Raw genomic sequence first — 21,263 nt, 5'->3', positions numbered from 1 at the left:
ATGAAGAGGACATCGATGTGTTATCACGATGACAACACTTCATGTAATCCAAATACTGTACAATTTTGAGATACATTTTCTGCTACTTACTTTGACTTCTCTAGAAAAACTTTGATAAATGTTAAGATAAGATTTTATTGGTCCCTATAATTAAAAAAAGTTACCCATTATTTATTTAAAATGAGGCCCACCCCAGCACCGCATGATCATGTCAATAATCACTAATACATTATTCTAAAGTTGTCGGTTCTGAATAATCAGTACTTTTACTTTTTAAATGTATTTTTAAGAAGTAAAATTTGTCTTTTACTTAACACAATATTTTTACACTGTGTTTATTCAAGTAAAAGATCTGAGTACTTCGTCTTCTTCTGGTTTTAAAGCATTAAACTAACACTCTATGAAATCAAGCATATTTCCAATACATGGTTGACTATTTTTAGCTCCTGTCCGATTCCTGGGAAACCAGATCATTGTACTGTTACTGTAAGTCATACAGGAAGTCGCAGCGCTTTGGTGATGGTGAGATAAGACACTGTAGCTATAAATGCTTTAATTTTCATTGTGGTTATTTGATCTCATGATCACCTCCTAAAATATTTATAACATGTGCTTTTGACAGACTCACTCACAATTTCCCACAACCTGCTCCTGGTTAGGTAACACTGAGATATCTCTTCATGTGCTGCTTTTCCCACGATCTCAGCACCAGCTTCGTTTGAACCTCACATGTGGACTCCTCCCAGTTATCTAACTTCACCCAACACAAAACTAAATGTGAGAACTCCTGAGAGAATCCATGCTTTAAAGTTGCTCTGTGTGCCCTCAGAGAACAGGTTCAGTGACGGAGCAGTCATCCAGCTGCTCGTAAACAGATCTGCCTCCTGAAACATCAGCAGACTGGAGGCTTGTTCTTACGTACACTTACCAAAATTAAAACATGACATGCTCCAAAATATTATATTTGGGTCATCAATTGTCCAGTTGTTCAACACATCCACCCTTGAGTTAAATCTCCTATCGATCTCTCGCAAAATTGTCTTCTTTGAGAACAAAACTTAGATATACAAAAGTGGATTCAACTTCTTCATATAACCCACTCTGCTGGGTTAAAGTGTTTAGAAGACTCTTATTTTACTGAATAAGCGGTATTGGGTTGTTTCCTTTCCATGCTATTTTATACTTACATACTCTTTTACAACCAGTCTGATAAAGCTTTGGAGATTGGACTGTGCTGACAGGTCATCATTGTAAATGAGAATTGGTTCTCAATTGATTTTACCTGGTTAAATAAAGGTCATAAATAAAGGTCATATAAAGCTGGCCAAACCTTTAATCAGTCTGTTGCAGAAATCTTGTGTCACTCTCGTCTCCCAAAAGGTCTCAATGGCTTGAATGAGTTCCTGTTTTGCGCTCGGTGTCGTGCCAAAATGTGATCTCCTGCCAGATATTGACTGTCGTTCATGGGAGCGCGCTCAGCCTGTTAAAGCAGTACAGCCAGTGTCTTCATGTCTGCACCTGCTTTCATTGAGATCTAACCCCAATAACGTGGAAATACACGTTACTTTATATCCATGATATTAGCAAAGATTGTCTTTGTGAAACTCTACGGGTTCTTTTGACCGAATTTTCACAATTCTGGACAAAGAAGCATTTGCAATAATGCTAATTTTCACATGCATTTACATGAAGATATACGCTGCTTTCCATGATTATGTGTTTGGTATGTTTCATCATTTTTGACTATTAGACTAATTGATTGTAATTAATTAAAAGAGGCAATATAAAATTAAAACTGCAAGCAGTGATATGCAAATATGGCAGTTTTTCACCTGCCAAAAATTGGACTGAGTGAGTTATAATCAGCCTAATATAACTGTAATGAGTGAAATCAAGGCACTTTCAGGCAGAAACAGCCTTTCAGTGAACAGGCAGGAACTGAAATCACTTTTTGGCAGGTGAAAAACTGCCATATTTAGTTATATTGGCCCTTTAAAAGTATTTTAGCAGGTAAAAAGGACTGACTGAGCTATAATCTGTCTAATATAACTCTACTCATTTATATCAAGGCACTTTGAGGCAGAAACAACCTTTCAGTGAACAGGGAGGAGTTGAAATCACTGCATTAAAAAAAAAAACTGCATTATTTTATTTTTGGTAATATTGGGTCTTTCAAAGTATTTCAGCAGGTAAAAAAAAAAAAAAACAGGCTGAGCTATGATCTGTCCAACATAATATAACCTTGTTTTTGCTATAAATAGACTAAAAACGACCGGATTAGTTATTATCTAGGGCACAGAGAAGGTCAAACCAGTCCTCATGGTTATTGTGTTAAAGGTTACCTCTTTATTTTATATCGCCTCTTTTAATTAACTACAATCAATTAGTCTAATAGTCAAAAATGATGAAACATACCAAACACAAAATCACGGAAAGCGGCGTATATCTTCATGTAAATGCATATGAAAATTCGCAATATTGCAAATACTTCTTCGTCCACAATTGTGAAAATTCGGTCAAAAGAACCCGGAGAGCTTCACAAAGACATCCTTTGCTATTATCATGGGTATAAAGTAACGTGTATTTCCACGTTATTGGGGTTAGATCTCAATGAAAGCAGCTGCAGACATGTAGACACTGGCTGTACTGCTTTAACAGGCTGAGCGCGCTCCCATGAACGACGGTCAGTTTCTGGCAGAAGATCACATTTTAATGACGGGTCAAACATATGCAAACTCAGTGAGGATACAATTCACAAGTTTGTCTCGGCAACAACCGCATAAACCCGCTGTAATCTATACTTTTTTTTTTTTTTTAAATCATGATTATTGTTCATGCCCGACATACAATAAACTCATCCTTTGCCTGAAGCAACTAACGCATATTATAATCATAATTATATAATACATTAGCCTGAAAAGTCGACACATCGAAGCAACCAGCATCATCAGACAGAGGATGTCCCGCTGTTAATATGTTTTCTTTCGGTAGGCTTCATGAAAGCGATCGGGACTTCGTGACATATTCTTTCGTGAAAGGAGTTTGAAAGTCAGTGAAGAAATGAGTCAAGATAAGCTCTCACTCTGCAGACGTTTGATCTGTCTTTATAATGGAATTATTTCAATTATTACTGTCCTCAGTGTTTGTCAGGTTCAGCCAGTTTTGGATCTGTTCTTATCTTTGAGGTCAGTTCTGTGTGCCGTCACACAACGGTTTATGTGAATGATGTTTTTGTGAAGGAAGCGTCACCTTATGGTCACGTCTCGCAATTGAATAAATGGGAGCGTTTCCAGTGGAGAGCAGATACGCCCCAGACGGGCTGGTCGCTGGTTGGCGGCCGGCTGGGGGCGGTGGGTAGAAAGGGCTTCCACTGTATAGTCCACTACATCTCTGAGGGGAATATCGTACTTTTTAGTCGACTACATTTACTGTATTATTACTTCACATATTAAAGTAAATTAAAGTATTTGCACATTAAACCTGAATTTCAATTAAAATTCGATTCACGTATTATTGAATATAATTGCAGCATTGGCATTCACTTCCAAATCTACTGATAACCATTCATTCATTTTTCTCTTCTGCCTTATCTCTTAATAATTTCATTTAATTTTTTTTTTTTTTGTATAATATTTTTCTATTGCTGGTTTGACAAAGCAAACATGGTGGACACTTTTGGGTCATTGTGATATTTTCTGATCATTTTCAAACCCTACCATGAATTGATTGACGAAATGAAAACATAGAAAACTAGAATTACCATCTCGCTGTTGTATGCTTCTTCCAACAGTCAAGTCACAGTTAACAGCCATGTCTGTTATATCACATATGTGGTGAAGACTTTGAAGGAATCCTTGTGTTCACATGCATTAGTTAAAAATGCTGATTGACAGCAGACGATGCTTTAATATTGCTGCAAAGAACAAGTTATAAAACGTGGAGGCTTTACACACATCTTCAACAGCACAGAAGATCTTTACAATCAGCATCCAAGGACATCCAAGATTAGTGTCACCAATTTATGATCTGACCAAATGTGAAATACACAATCTTCCCTTCTCTTTATGTTAGTTATGATGTTAAATAATGTGTGCAGTATGACAATGAAATATACTTAATTGCTCACTGTAAGCACATGACATACTCTGTAATATGACCATCCTCTCTCTATGATGTGGAAATATAAATGTGAAAATATCAGAGTATACACAGTGCACAGAAACCTTCAGTCCTACTGCAGTTGAAAGGAAATACATGTATTCATATATTTATATTAGAGAAGTGCCATTGTTTTTGAAGGATATTTGAATTTTCAGACACTTGTGTCTTTTCAGAGAGAATCTGAATTGTACAAGTGTCAAGTGTTCGGTTTAGTTCAGCTCTACTGTATTTGTGTACGTTTATTCCAGTTTCTGAGCTACTAAATTCATTTTAATGTCATTTGTAAAGTTTGTGTCTGTCAGTCCTTAAAGTCCTCTCAGGTTAAAGTGGACACTGAGAGCTGAGTAAAAATAATTTTGGACTAAATCCACATAGGCTGGTGGATGCCAAAGAAAACAGAAAAACATTATTGATAAGATAAAGTGACTTATTTAATCAGGCCTGTATTTTCCCATTACTCTGCTGACATTCATTTTTCACATTAAACGATCAGTGTAAATCTCACAGCAAATGACTGCACGACGTTACGTGACAGTACACAATGTTATAACTGTTTGCTCAGTGTAGTTGCTTTATTATTCAGAAAACCAAATCAATATAGTAATTAATGACCCATAGTGTTTGTCTTTCTACTGTATATGATTTCAGATGTAAATAGTGTAAACATCCAGAGAAGAGAAGGACTCAGATGAGGATTTTTAAAAAAGGGGACAGAACCTGCAGCATTTGACCAATACTGTATACCCTTTGTTAGCTGTTGTTTGAAGTGCAGCAGCACATAAAAGACAATAAATAAATTGCACTTGAACCAAACATATAAAACAGAAAAATGAGGCAGTTTTTCCTTTACAGCAATTCGACTAGACCTTTATGTTTTTCTTTTTCTTATCAATTATTAGTGAGAATCCCTCCTTTTCTGCAGCATATTGATTAAATGACTTTCTTTTTATTTATTTGCTGCACCTCTGCTGTTGTTGCCAAACTCTGCCTCTAGGTTGCAGTGTTGAATTGTGATTTCAAGTTGAACCTTTGAAGTGTGTTTCTTCTTTTGAACACTACTTCATTCCAGATTATTCAAGTGTGTGTCCACCTGGAAAATATTTGTTTTTGTTGACTGCTGATCCAATCATTGATGGGCTGTGTTATCAACACTTAAAACAAGTAAATTACAGATTTGTCTCAATAGATGACTTCAAAGCTGCCTTCAAAGCGAGGCGCGTGGCAGATAATCATTAAAAATGACACTGAATGAAAAGAGCAGGTACTGAGCTGCTGTTATGACGGATTTTTAGCGAGGTCTTTTATGTTTTTGATTTGTCCCAGAAGTTAATTTTAGTGGACTGCATCTTTAATTGACTTGAATAGCGCTTTGTCGCTTGGAAAGATCACAGGGAGTTGGGTTCCCCAGACACAGATTTAGCCTAATCCTTGACTCAAAAGCATCTTCAGACACTGTCTGTTGAAGAGAGGAAGCTGAGTGTGGTTCAACAGGAAAACTGCATATGTGAGAGACTTTAGGTCGGACAGGAAAAAAAAAAAAATCTGTTCAAAGGCTGTTGAATGAGCAAGTGCTTTCGCCTTTTGCTTCTTATGAGTTCAGTAAATTACATCCTTTGATTTAAATTGATCTTGGCCACTGTTGTTCCCAAGCTTTCACTTGACTGATTAACTTATCAAACTGTTCACAAATTCACTTGTTCATGTTCAAATTTGTCTTTTCTTGTTCACTAAACATGATTTTGTTTCAACACTTTGGACTTGAAAATTTAAAGAAATGACTCCACCTGTAAAACATAATTAAATTTAATAGATTTTCTGTGTTGACTAAATATGCAAACAGTGATTTTTATGCAGCACCACACTCCAAAAACCCGATTAATAATAAATATAGTAATAAAGATTTCTGCAGTAGGAGTTTAAAATGGTGTGTTCATTAAAGGCCGAACAGGGAGTTTGACCTCTTGGTGGTCTGATCCAGTGGTTCTCAACCAGAGAGCTGGGGCACCCAAAAGGGGACACAGGAAAAAATCTGAGGGGTCCCACATAAAACTCTATGGGGTAGATTTAGTTTTTCACTTCGAAAATAGATTTGAATGAACCATGTCACCTCAGTTTACATTTTTTTTTTTAGCTGTTAGGGAGTGTTTAATCACATCAATTTAAAAAAAAAAAAAAAAAAAAAAATTTTTTATTCGTTTTTAGAGTATTTACACTTTGGAGGCATGTTTCAGAAGGAGGCAGATTTTTCAAATTTTTTTACCACCATGAGTAAAGGCATCAACTAATCATATTGTGTGGAAGTGGAACAGATGTCACTTCACATCTTCTAATGACAATGGTGATTCGTTGTGTCATTGATCTGTAACAATGAACTCAAGGACAACGTATGGAGCAGCAATCGCCAAATCGCCAAAAAACTACACTATACATTATATATATATATTTATTTAAAATACATATATTTTAAATACAACAATGGGGAAGTATATCGCAGGTCATGCATGCAAACTGTCAAGAGAGGATAACAGGGCCTGCCTGTGAATGAGACAAAATGATAAAGGTGCACATTAAGAGCCAGTGTAACATAAAAAACATAAAACATGAAAGTTTCATGGTCATTTCTGTTTCTTCACCATTATCAAATGTTCAAGACGAGTTTGTTGTAAAGGGTGCATGAATAATTTTACACAAATTGGTGTTTTCTTTTTTGCTGAAAGCTAGACAAAAAGAAAATATACTTGAAAATGGTTGGTTATGAATTACTGTTGTTTTCTTTTCACACAGGCAATATGTGAATCCGTGGAGTCTGGAACAATGAGGAAGTGAATCCAATGTCAACACAACACAATAGCGAACAATCAGTCTGTTAAACTCTGATTTTATTTCTTTGTTAAAAGACATCGAGACATGATTCTCCACAAAAATAAAAGTCCTTGAGTAGAGTTTAATACTGGTTTGTGTTTTGCCAACGCAGCAAAATTCATCACGTGGCATTAAACATGCACGACTGTAAGGTTTCCTCTGACTTATAGAGGTGCATTATCTCGGCCTTCGTGTTCCAGTCTGAGTTGGAGCGGGTTGCAGTGACCAGGTGGAAACACATTGAAGTGGCTCCTGTACAAACAGACTGCAGTGCTGCTGAGGAGGCAAAAAGGTGAGACTGCATCTTTCCACACACTTACCTCTCTGTCTGCTCCAAGGACAGATGGCCAGACACACGTCTCAGCCCAGACACAAGAAGGAAAGAGGAATTCAATCACACACCACGGCATGCCCCCCCCTCCAACCTCCAATCCCCACCCCACCCCCCAACCCAATTTCCCAATATCTTCTACCCCCCTCCATCTCCTCCCCCACTCCCCCTTTATCATTTTCTCTCATTCTTTTTTCATCTTTTTAAGTCGCTTCATTTCAGATGCATTCATACATTTCCAATATCTTTATGTATGAGTCTGCCTCCCTCCCTCCCTTCCTCCTCCTAACTCCCCCTCACCCCTCCCTTATCTCCTCCCCCATTTCCTCTCTTTCTGTCTCCCTCTCTCTCATCCTCCCATCCTTACCTCTTCCCATGCCTCTCTCCTTCTTTCTTCCTCCCTTCCTTCCCTATCTTCCTCCCTCCTTCCCTCCCTCCATCCCATTACTGTAATCCATCACTCTTCCATCAGCCACCATGCAAACAGGCCTCCTGGTTACCATAGCAACCACCTCCGGCCCGGCAGTGCGCAGCCCATCTCCGATTGGCTGGCAGGGCCTAGGCAGTCTCAGTCTGTCTGGGAGATGTGGTAATTGGCTGGGAAGTCATACACACACACACACACACACACACACACACACACACACACACACACACACACACACACACACACACACACACATACACACAGTACAGTATTCATAACCTGACATACAGTATACACAAATACACACACTTACTTACTCTGGGCCTAAATAAATATACATACCCGTATTCTGTTGGGTATTAAAACACACATACACACACAGCATAAACATCCTCAGAGATATGAAAGGGAGACCGGGGTCAGAGTAATGAAGCTCATAAGAAGATGAGGGCTCTAGGCTGTGTGTGTGTGTGTGTGTGTGTGTGTGTGTGTGTGTGTGTGTGTGTGTGTGTGTGTGTGTGTGTGTGTGTGAGAGAGAGAGAGAGAGAGAGAGAGAGAGAGAGAGAGAGAGAGAGAGAGAGAGAGAGAGAGAGAGAGAGAAATAGAGAGAGAGAGAGAAATGAAAGTGTGTGCACACATGTCTGAACACACACACACACACACACACACACAGGAGTTTTTTGTGTGGGTCTCTGTATGCATAGGATGGCTCGGGCTGGGGGTGGTGTGCAGGATTTTGGATAAGGTTGGAGCTCTGCCAAAGGATGGATGGAGGAATTGGTTTTTCGGAACATATTGTTAAAAATACCTATATTCCCCCAAGGAACCAAGAATGCGCTAGTTTTCAGTTTTCTGTGTTGTAGAAGGAAGCGGAGAAGAAAAAAAAAATGGAACTGTTGATCGGCTTGACTTCACCCTGCTGCTGTTGCTCAGCCAGGTCTGGCCAACACAGCAGCTATGATGAATGTCTCATCTCCAGGAATACATCACAAATAGCAAAACTGTACCTGCCCTGAATAGCAAAGTGTATTCTCTTCTGCAGTGTTGCTCGAAAACAATTGTGGACGATGGGAGTCTTTTGTCCTACATTCACAGTTTTTTCAGGTCAGCCACAGAAGCAAAACAATGCCGTCCCTTAATCTTTTGTTAGTTCATATCCTTTTTCTTCCCCTTTTCAAACACATAAAGAGGTAAAAATATTTTTGGAGAGCGCTGCGCAAAAAAAAAAAAAAGGTTGTGTTTGGTATGTTTTAGCTGAAAAGTGTATAATTTAAATGTGAAATGATAATTGGTTATTCTGGGTTTGAAAGCTGACTTTGAACACGCTGCTTTGGTAGATTGTAATCTGCACAGTGAAAAGGAGGACAAGGAAGGTTGGTGCTGGACTCAGCTTCCAGCCCGCAAGTATATCTACACATGACAGAAGAACTATGTGGACCTGTCTTCCCCATGCACCTGGAAAAAAAAAATAGCTAAGCTGCTCTAGTTGGCAACAATACAGACGAGCAGACAGACTGACTACTGTCCAAAAACACACAAATATTCAGTGATTTATACCACAGGAAGTAGAGCAAATATTGCACAAAAACACACACACACACACACACACACACACACACACACACACACACACACACACACACACACACACACACACACACACACACACACACACACACACACACACACACACACACACACACACACACAATCACAATGCAGAGGTAGGGCTCATTTTTCAATCTCATCTTTTTAATGGAAAAAAAATGAGTCAAGGGAAGAGAGAAAAAACTGGGTAAATTGAGAAAGCCGAATGAATTCACAGAGAATGACTGACAGCAGTGATGACAGCAATGCGGTCACAGTCCACATTTCAAAGCATTCCCAGGTACCAGACAGAGAAAGAGAAAGAGGGAGGACAGAGGGGCAGGGAAGAGGGGGGTTAAAAAATGTCCAAGAAGATTTCATCTTCCTCTCAAGGTAAAAAATACAAATTAAAAACTCATCTTTATCCAGTGTTGTTCACAACAGACAATCACATTGAAAAAAATGCAAAGATTGAAAATAAAAAGTGCACCCGCACTCACACACACACATACTTACAATTAGTTTCTTATTTTTGGGAGAAAGGGAGAAAAAAAAGTGCAAGCAAGATCACAGAATGACAATTTACAAGAGAGGCCCAGAGTGGCCCAAAGTCTCAACCCTCCGACTGAGCCAGCAACAGCCCAAAATGTGGGGAGACGGTGGGGGATAATGGCATCACCTTGAGGCCTGTAGGTTCCTGGTGTGGCTTTTGTTTGACTCCATACCTCCCTTACCCCGATCACCTTCACCTCGGTGTGTCCATTTGTACAAAAGGAAGGCTTGAGTTTCATTAAATTTTCAGAAAACCCAACATGGCTTCCCCACCCCTCCCCAGATAGTACAATCAAAAGTAGTTTGACTCCACCATGCTTCTCCTATTAAGTGCCAGGAAAGCTCCCGATATAAAGGCTTTTCAGTCACCATTGACATCATCATCGTCATCATCGTCCATCCAAAACATATCCATTATATTCAATCTGACAATCAACATTAAACATCTCCACTTCATCATCAAACGATTTGCACTCAAACACACTTTAAGTCGAGATGTTCGCTCTGATTGGCTAATGGGAATAAACCATTTTTGATTGGATACTACTGGTTTTGTTGGCAAATGTAACACTGATATAGCACACCATAAAATGAAACAGCATAATCCAAGTGCCGTGTGTGAAATGTGTACGCCAAAGTACACTTTTGTTGTAATCTGTATTCAACATTACAATCCTCGAGCAGTGCTGTGCCATGCAACTGGATCCACTGAGAAGAACATGTCTGCAGAATAATAACAGTTGACTGTTTTGGTTCGGTTTGCTTTTTTCGCCGACCTCCCAGTAGTCGTAAGTGGTTCTACACACATACACACACACATAGACAGACACACACGCACATACACACACAGAGGCATCAACACACTTGGAGAGCAAATGCAGCCACACTGTGCAAAATGTGAAACAAACAAACAAACGAGGAAACAAACAAGAAAGTTAAAGGTTTTTTTTCTTCATCGTTATTTAAAAAGTATGACTGACGCTCTCAAAATATGAAATCAGAAACATTTCAGGTGTCTTCATGCAACTGTGGAGTTACATTGAATTGAGGGGCAGCACAGTATTTGCACCGACTGCCCTTCTGTATCAGATGGCAAACACAATTACAGTTTCGGTACATTCTCACGAGCCATCTGATCGTACAAATGCCATTTAAGAGACATGATGCAGCATTAAAATGAGATGTCTATTCAAAACCGAAGCCAACTGAATCTGAGCTATTTCATACTTGGATGTGAACACAAGATTGTGAAATACTGTATTATGCAATTTGTTGCCTTCAACTCAATCCCATATTTACAGCTATTGTCTCCAAGCTTAAATCTCACAGTTCAGTGGATGGATGCCTTCTCTACATACTAACAGATCGACAGTTTAGAAATGTTCAACGCGTCCTCCCAAACTGGCAATTCAGCTTTCTGCCCTTTAAAGAGAAAACCAGCTGAACTGGTTGTAGCTAAAATGGTCCTTTGAGTTAAAAGAAATGTTTGTTTTTCAGTGCATCTCACAAAAAAGCATGCTGGCTGGCATAATAATCCCATCATGATAAACTCTGCCTCAACATTTATACTGGCCTCTAACGTGCAGAGCAGACTGGCAGATGGCAGACATCCTTGAACATCTTCTCTTATCCGTGTTTTACTTACTTTACAAAACAGGTGGATTTATGCTTTTGACTTAACACCAATGTGACTTATCGTTTGTTCTTTGGGGTCTTGAACGTCTCCACGTTTGCCCATGTCAAACAGAAGCAGTGCTTTCTCTGAACCATACTGTGGTGATACTATGACTATTAATTGCAAAGTGGAGAAGATAATTAAGTAACAGGATTGGTTTAATGTCTACATTTAAGGTGTATTTGATCTCAAAAGGACAATTTAATTGAGCATCACTTTGAGGTGATGCAACAAAGAAATATATATCTTCGAACATACGAGGTCTGAGACTGTTTCCTGTTGCAGTGAAACAGTGCGCAGCAACATGACGTACATGGACCGGGTGGAAGATAAAGCCTTCATGAGTAAATATTCCAAGTTTCTTCACTTGATGAACATCAGTGTGATCAACTACGATGTCAGCATGGACCTGAAACTTGAGCAGAGAGCACACATCAAATTTTGTGTCAAACTTGACAAACTCAGCAAAGGAGACCCTCGATGGCACTGAAGCAGTGATCCGGTTGAGGTGTTTTGAGTGGCATTTGCGCTTCAAGAGGGGCAGAACGTCACTGTCCAACACCCAAGGAAGGAAAATCAGGTCAGGAGCACAAGCTGGTAGGTTTTCGCCGACATTTGTAAGGTTGTGCACCGTGAATTTGTCCCCGAGGACCAGACTGTCAACACCGAGTTGCACTGAGACGTTCTGTGGTGTCTGAGGGAAAACATTCGATGCAAACAATCAGAATCGTGTTGTCCTGGCAACAGGGTTCTCCAACATGACAACATGCGAGTTTTAGCACAATTTTCACTTCCCACCAACAATACTCTGCTCGTCGAGTTTGGCTTCCTGCAACTTCTTTTTGTTCCTCAAAAGTTTGACACCAAAATTTGATGTGCGCTCTGCTCAAGTTAAAGGTTCATGTTCAAATTGCAGATGCCAGTCGTCACACAGACGTAACTTGAAACACTTAGTCATGAAGGCTATTGCTTCCCCCTCCTCCGCACACGTCATGGTGCCATGCTCAATTCACTCGCAGCCGGAAGAGTCTCTGAACTTTTTGACGACCGCTTGTGTCATTGACATTGTAACTCTGCTGATAGATTTGGCCGATTTAATAACATTGAAGCTTGTAAGGGCAAAGTACTCACACGAAAAGTCCCGTACCTTCCTTAGGAACCTAAATAAAAGGCAGATGTTACTGTGTAGCATTAAATGGCATTAAAGTTGGTCGACAGCGTGGCCTAATATTAGGGATTGGGACTTTTTGTGAATTTCACTATATTGCAGAAAGTTAGATAAGAAAATTGACACCACTCTTATATCTGTCAGATAAATATAAAGCTTCGGTTATGACATAGTTAGCTTGGCGTTAAGACCTCTGGCTGGGGAAACCGCTAGCCTGGCTGCTGTCTTAAGTAAACACATTCTGCCTACCAGCACCTCTAAAGCTCAAAGATTAACATGTTATATAAAAGCCAAGGGTGCAACCAGGGGCTTATGTTTTTCATGATGGATTATGTGCCAGACTATTTCTTTGCTGGACACAACGACTTCCTGAAGCCACTGCCAAGAGATAGTGTGGTACATAACCTTGTGTGAAACCATAACTTCTCAAACTAACTCCTTTAACATTTGTTTGTCTTGACTGAGGACTTCAGTACCAAGACTTGAGCCATGTCTCACCGCTGCCAGACTGCCTGAACAAGAAAAAAATGCTGACTTTCCTCACATTCACGTCACCTTCCTGCTACTCAAAACCCTCAAACAGATCCCATCTAGTGTGGAGCTACTGTAGTGCTCAAATAAACTCACACAAACAGACACACAGTCACACAGAGTTTAAAACACACCAAGTTTGGCCAAAAGAGTTCATATCACAAACACATTATTGCGAATTAAGTGTGCTTTCTTTTCAATTTCAATTAAACGTTTTCCAAAACAATTGAAATAACAACATGCAAATGAAAAAAATAAATAAAAAAGGAATCATAAAAAATAAGTTTTTGGGCCTCAGCATGGGCCAGACAAATATCTGCATTGTCCACACATCAATCCTACATTCTTAACACACAGATAATACACACCAAGCACCAGGAGCGTTTCAGTCTCACATTGGCTTCACAGTCATTGTTTCATAGAAGGAAAGGTCAAATAAAGTTCAGTTAAAGGATTTGTGAGAGATGATAAGCCTAAATTGTCATTTTTAAATACACTGTTTGATCAGAGATAGCTGATTAGAGAAAAATCCGTCTCATCCGTACGCTAAAACCCTTGGTGTCAATCCCAGAATGCATCATTAATTTGTGGAAACCTCCATGCAAGGAGAGAGGACAGGGTGAGGTCAAAGATGGTCTGAGTTCCTGGCCAGATGCTCCTTGTTTTCCGGTGAGGGGAGTATGTATGTGTGTAGATAAAGAATCCGTCTCAATTCTGTACAATTCGCTCCCGCTTTGAAACTGCACAGGGCGGGATGCCCCGCAGACACACAACGGAGCAGAGTTCATCGTCTCGGCTCTGCCACACGCGGTAACGGACAGAGGCAGTAAATTCAATTTTGGTTAGGTGTATATTTCACAGTTGGCTAACACCGAAACATAGTGCTCCGTGGTTATTCAGGGTCTTCAGTGCCCTGTCCTCTGCCTAACACCAATCCATCTTATTAATTCTCACTCACTACTTGACTGAGTTGCAGCTGAGGATCATTAGGGCTCATCCGAGGGCCCTTATGAGGGTTCCTGTGGAGTAGCATGCCTCAGAAGTGCCCTTGGCAGGCTGGAGTGTGTGTCTTGCTAGCAAACTTATTGCCAGCTGATGAATTCCTCTGTTGAGACGGAGCAGGAATGGAGGAGGTTCGGGTCAAGTACAACAGGGAATTCGAGTGACATAAAAAAAAAAAAAGGGGACGGAGGTTGGCTCGCCGCCGGAGAGATGTTCAAGAATGGGTGCAGCGCTGTGGTGCTGTGTGCTCAGTCATGTCAAAGTTCACCAGGACAGATCGTAGAGGAAGCGGCGGTGAGCAGATCGGAGGAGGATGAGGAGGGGTGGAGGGAGGAAGGCAGAGAGAGAGGGGTGATGGAGAGGTGGTTTGGGAGAGGATGAAGGGCCAAGAGGATGAGGCGCAGCTCCGCAGATTAAGTGAGGGTGATGTAGGCTGAGGCCTTCTCCTTCAATTGTCTCAGACACAGATGACAGCTCCAGCTCCCTGTATGAGACACACACACACACACACACACACACACACACACACACACACACACACACACACACACACACACACACACACACACACACACACACACACACACACACACACACACACACACAGAGAGAGAGAGAGAGAGAGAGAGAGACAGCACATCATGGATCGGCAGGTCAATCACTGCTATTGTAAAGCCTTGTGGATTAATCCCTCATTTCACACAGAGTGTTAAGTAACACTGTAAATTAAAGCTCCGTGTTGAAACACCACATGCTGTGCCTGGGGTTTGTAGATGCAGGGGATTTGACAAGTAGTTTGGTTCGGATTCTGGCATGGGATTTGTGACATTAATTAAACATCAACTCCAGACAGATGCTCAAATTTACCTCTCAACCTTAATACTTCAAAGTGAATGTGAATCTTGCCTAAAGGTGATGTGTGAGCATGAAGCTCAGCACAGACGCTACAAAAAAATATATAAGTTAACTGTGCATGTGGCAGCATGTAAACCTAAAATAACCGAATGCTGCTGAATTTCAAAAATGTTTCTTGTAAATCAAAAGCATGGCGTGTGTGGGCAGAGCTTGACACTGTTAATGAGTGTTGAGCACAAGTGGCACCGCTACTGTATGTTCAGCCAAGTGACACTTTTGCCATGGAAACAGATTATCTTTCCACTACTCATTTCCATGACAACGCCATCAAACATCCTGAGGCAGCCATCTTATGTGGCGAATGACAATTGGATTTAAATAGATGTACCTGCTCGGTTTCTGTGATTGTAGCCGCAGCATCAGGCCTCTCACGGCCTGGTCAGAATATAAATGTTCCAACAAAGAGATGCACAATCCTGATGGTTAAATTTTTTTCACTGCCTAAAAAAGTCAGCGCAGGCAAAACCCAGCAGCTCTGACCGCAGGTTTCACTCCCCTCTGTGTGACTGTCTCCCCACCTACAGTACAGACTGTTACATAACTCAGTCGCAACAACAAAAATGTTCTCCGATGAGTTTCCTTGGGTTGTGCAGTCTGACCAAATACAGGTCAGAACACTCGTAAGGACTCCCCCGTATGTGCAGCATCTCTGGATGATGATGATGATGATGCTTGTGTTGAGCTTATTGTTATTCATACCCTCCGGTGGCTCAGACATGGGAGGGCTCAGACAGTACATGTGGTAGCCTCTGTCACAATCATCACAGAACAACAGCTGGTCCTGCAACAAAAGAGAAGAACAGAAATCAAAGCAGAGGACACAACAGTAAAAAGGTAATATGTGCGGTGCTTTAAAATATGAAACTATATATACATCAGTCAAGAGGTTAGGGTGTAATATATGTCTTCTCTTAGTTATTTTTGAATTGTGAATCCAGTTGACTACTTAAAAAAACATCAGTTTGGCAGTTAAAATTTCTGAATTAAAAACTTTCCTTTGTAATAATCTGCACTGAGATAAATAGCATAGAAAAATAGCATTACACTGAATGTAAATAAAAACAAAAATCAAATGAATTTCTGGTCTATGTCTTTGGAATCTTTATGGTTTTAAACCGGTGTCATCCAAAACTAACTGGACAACCCTGGTTAAACATTGTCCTTCAGTCATATCGAGTATAATCTCCAGGCCCTCAAGTACATGAGCAAGATTGTGAAACTGTAGCCTTTGCATCACTGTTTGAAAAATGGATCCCTTCAAGATTATAAATGAGTATCATCTAATGTGGATCAACCTATAAAAAAAAAAATTCAAAAATGTGCATGTGTGTGTGTCTGCGTGAGTGCAGCCACATGTGATTAGAGCTAACATGTAGTATAAAGTGAGGTCCTACGTCGTTCTCAGAGGTGCCACACAGGCTGCAGGACTTGCACTCGATGCACTGCCAGCGATAAGTCCTCACCGCAGCCGTCATGTTCACTGTGAACTGCAGACAGGACGGGTGGCCTGGGTGCACACATACACACACACGCACACACACGCACATGCACACACACACACACACACACACACACACACACACACACACACACACACACACACACGCACACACACGCACACACGCACACGCACACGCACACGCACAACCACATGGCCACAATGTTTTTCACTATCGCTGTCTGTATTATGAGGACAGTCATCCACCTACTTTATCTATCCATTAATTTGTTTGCTTCATACGGATGATTTATTTGAATGGTAATTCGGCATTGGTGTTTTATATATAACTGTAAGCAGCTTTTTCCCACTATATTAATATATAGATTGAAGAATTTGACAAAAGAATTAAACTATTTGGCAAAAGTAAAGTGAATTCATCGAGCTATTGCAGGACCCCGTAAACTTGTGTTTGATTTAGTCTCAAAAAACCCTTAAAAACTGCTGAAATTTAAATCAACGTGGAAACAAAACCCAACATCAATTCCGCCACTTTAACAGAAAACAAATTGTCCTTTTCCAGTCCACTTCTCTGCCATTTAAAAATAACCAATCTTTCCTCTTACGCAGTTATCTGAGCTTTTCCTGGTATGTGCTGTTACATGATTATGACAATAGAAATATTATGTCATCCTCATCTCCTGACCTTCCATTTGTCATCTTTGTGAGTGGTTGTAACAAAAAGGACCATACCAATGTTTTGCATGCATTAGCCCATTCACTACAAATCACATAATTCTTTTTCGTTCTCTTTTTTTATTTTTCAGATGAAAAGAAACATGTGGTGATATAGATAAATATTTAGATGTATATACAGTACATGCAATCAAATAATAAGTACACAAATTCTACACCATGTACACTGCAATCTCTGCATTTATACATACAACCAGAATGTACAAACACATTGCATACCAAAACAAAAGTGAAACCTATGATGGAAAAAAAATAATACAACCATATTAAAAAAAATAAAAAATCCACTCCAATAAAACCAGTAGTGTTTGCCATTCACAACCAAAATACAGACTAAGGAGAGATCATTCTCTCACAAACTCATGTAAGTTCCTTGTAACAATTGGATACCCTCTCAAAAGAAGAAATACACAAAGTTTTATAATCACATCAGGATGATGTACAAGAAGCCAGGATTAAAAGGCGTGCAGCAGACAAGGTTTAAAACAGTTTGGTGTTTTCTGCCAGACAAAAAGGTCACACTGAGATGACATAATGTTGGATCCATTCATATTTCAGCATCAGTAAAAATGTTCTATATGAACTGCAGAGCAGAACGTTGTGCTCAGGCAGCCTGGTGTCACACAAAAGCGTGTAATACACCCATTAGTCCACCAGAGGATACCGTGTCAGTGTCACACTCTGCCTCGCCTGGGCGTGAAACTACACGCATGTATGAACAGGGTCGAATAAGGAGGTCAAGTGACAAAGTTGAAAGAGTGACAACGTCCTGCTTGAAGAGGAGGTCGAGCAGGTTGGAATAAATAAACGCAGGACTTTCAACTGGATGAGCAGTGTTTGAGTCAGAAAGCAAAAGTCAACAAGCATTTATTTTAAAGTAGCACAAGTAAGCTACTTATGTTATGTAACATAGTCATTTTACATGACGTATGTTAACTTACATGATACGTAACATTCCTTACATAAAATTACTTATTTTAACCCAAATAGTGATTTTTTTTTTATTATTTTTTTTTTTAACCAAGTTGTTTTGGTGACTAAACTTAGGGCACCTTACTTTTGATACCTAAGTGAGGCTAAACGTGACACTGACAGTGGTATCCTCTGGTGGACCGATGGGTTTATAGTGATATCAGGTAGCATCAGCAGAAACGACTCAATTAAATGACCAAATATATGCGTAAACTGGGAGCTACATCCAGATATATACATATTTCTTATGATCTCATCTTGTGATATTCTTGGCATTATACAAACTGTTGCTCAAAGTCTGGTCATAGGTGAAAAATATATTTTCCCAAGTATATTTACTTTTCATTATTGCTAATTAACAATTGATCATCTACAAAGCTGTTCATTACTTCGTGTTTGTCCTTTAAAAAAATAAATTCAAACTGTATTAATGCAAACAGCCACTGATTTGTAAGTGTGATTTACTCGACAGTCACCGTACCAAACCACATCATATTGTTGGAGCTGTTTTGTGTTCATGTGTTTTCTGATTACCAGGCAGTCATTATTTTCCACTGATTTCCATACAGTATTCAACTTGCAGATGCTTGATATTAAATCATGAAACATTTGCATCACAATGAATCTCAATATTCTTCTATTTTTGCCAAAGCCATGTTACTGTTGCACGGTGATGTTGTGCAGGCTCATCACATCAGTGTGAACCAAAACATACAGAATAACTGTGAAAAGAAAGAGCCGACATGATGTTCCTTCTTCAGAACTGTCTCACTTGAATTACGTCACTAATTACCAGTTTGACGCTCACTTGTTGACTAACATTAGTGAGTTCATTTTCCCACCTCAGTATGTATGTGATTTGGTATGTTTGATCTCCTTTAAGGTTTATGTCTTCATTGTGGTTATTTATTAATATTAAGTCATTTAAAGTCTCTACAAGCTGATTTTCATACTGTGGTGGAATAATAAATAAAATAAAAAGTAAAACATTACATCAAATGGCTATTAGTGCAGTTAGGTATACTGTATTTGTATTAGATGGGCTAAAACAAAAAACACTGGTATGGTCCATCCATTTTAAGATTTATCAAAAGGAATCAAAACTTGCATTTACTATTTAGTAAATATCAAATCAGTAAATGAAGCATTTCAAAATTGTGCATCAACAGAGGACCGCCTTCCTCCTGCCAATCATCCCCTTCAGCGGTGCCCTACCTGAGCGTCCACAGTCTGCACAGGAAATAAGGTCTTCAGGACAGCCAGTCTTCTTCGAGCCTCCGAGGCAGAAGTCGCAGTAACCGTTGGCGATGACGGAGCCGTCCGCTGCTTTCTTGGCTGTGGGAAGAAAAAGAGAAAAGACGGTACGTAAGAAAAACTGGGACTTCAAACTGGACTCTTGAGGAAAGGGGATGAACTCATAAGTCAGTGATGTGAAATGTTGCCCTGGAGTGATGAGGCTGTATCAGTCTCTCAACACAAAGACAGATTGAAGAAGGAAAAACTATAAAAGTCCTAACAGATCAACAAAGCAGCCATCACCGACGTGTGCCAAGATTCATCATCAACTGCTGTGAGACAGTGATTAGAGATAAAATGTTGAGATGTACAGCAAAGAATAAGAAAGAAGATGTGTAACTAAGTCCCCACTGTCCCTCGTTATCTTTTTACTTTGGTAAAAAACAAGCACCGCAGCAGGCCTGCACTGGAGCCTGGGACTCTCCAAACCCCGGCTCACCCGGGCAGTGAGAGGGGGGAGACAGGGAGGCACAGAGAAGGATGTCTGGTGGGAGCCCCTGGGGTCTGGTAAATATTGTCAGGAGTGGAGGAGAAGAAAGAGGAGAGGGAGAAATTGAAGAAGGAAGGGTTTAAGAAAGTGTGTGTGTGTGTGTGTGTGTGTGTGTGTGTGTGTGTGTGTGTGTGTGTGTGTGTGTGTGTGTGTGTGTGTGTGTGTGTGTGTGTGTGTGTGTGTGTGTGTGTGTGTGTGTGTGTGTGTGTGATGGGAGGTTGCTGGGACAGACCTGCTGTCATGCTGTGCACGGAGAGGCAAGCACTCCACGTGAAGCCGTTTCATAATAATTATTAACAAGAGAGAAATTCCCCCCGCCTGCCTGAGTGCTGTGTATATGTGTGCACATTTGTGTGTGTGTGTGTTTCACATCTACCCCCCATCTCTCTGTCTGTCTGCCTGTCTGCCTCCTGTCTGTCTTACTGCTGTTGATTGCATAATCACTTTAATGGAAGCAATCACATAACCGCTGCAGACTAGTTTGTATGTGCGCTTTTGTGTCTAAGATGTAATGCAGTGGTCGGGTCGTTCACAATGAGTCACCAGGCAGCAGGACGGACAGTGAACACAATAGAGTGGATAACACAGGTGCACACTCACACACTCCTACATACGGGCAGACATAGGAAAACCATTCATCCTGCAGAGAAACAAAAGCGGACAGACAGCGCTGTAGGTGATACTGAGTGTATGCTCACATGAGACACAGAGAGGTCAGTAATCCATCTATTTCAGGGTGGAGTCTTGCTTTGGCCGGAAGGGGAGGAAGATGAGGAGGGGGTGAATTTGATGGAATTTGATGGTGAGAACGGGAAGGAGAAGTGAGAGGGAGAGATTGGGTTTCTACTCGACAGGATCTGGCTTTAATCCTCTGAGAAATAAAATAATAATAATAATAATCATAAAAAAAACCAAAACCTCTTGCTTGATCGAGATGAGAGAGACAGGCAAACAGACAGACAGAGGGAGAACAGAGGAGGGGAGGGAAATTAGAGGCAGTACCTGCGAGTGAAGAATTCAACAGGGTTACGCTGAGCAAAAATTATAAAAGAGGCTGTCATCTATTTTGTGCTGGGCTGTACACTTTCAGAAATGAATAA

The 21,263-nt window shown here is 40.3% G+C and overlaps 1 protein-coding gene across 1 annotated transcript in view; it reads right to left on the bottom strand.

Moving 5' to 3' along the window:
* Window positions 1–9,366: 9,366 nt before the first annotated feature.
* dpf1 (double PHD fingers 1) overlaps window positions 9,367–21,263 on the bottom strand; it is a 45,932-nt gene continuing 34,035 nt past the window's right edge. Inside the window, 4 exon segments of the mRNA XM_069696687.1 lie at window positions 9,367–14,780; window positions 15,911–15,992; window positions 16,606–16,718; window positions 19,593–19,712. Coding sequence (XP_069552788.1) covers window positions 14,710–14,780; window positions 15,911–15,992; window positions 16,606–16,718; window positions 19,593–19,712 — 386 coding nt within the window. The 3' untranslated portion in view covers window positions 9,367–14,709.

This window comes from Brachyistius frenatus, unplaced genomic scaffold (assembly GCF_029030835.1).
Source record: "Brachyistius frenatus isolate BFR_SWC_R1_liver_20210118 unplaced genomic scaffold, ASM2903083v1 Contig_1, whole genome shotgun sequence".
NCBI lineage: Eukaryota > Metazoa > Chordata > Actinopteri > Embiotocidae > Brachyistius > Brachyistius frenatus.
Note: the sequence above shows the minus strand (reverse complement) of the source record. Positions and strands in the feature narration are given on the sequence as shown.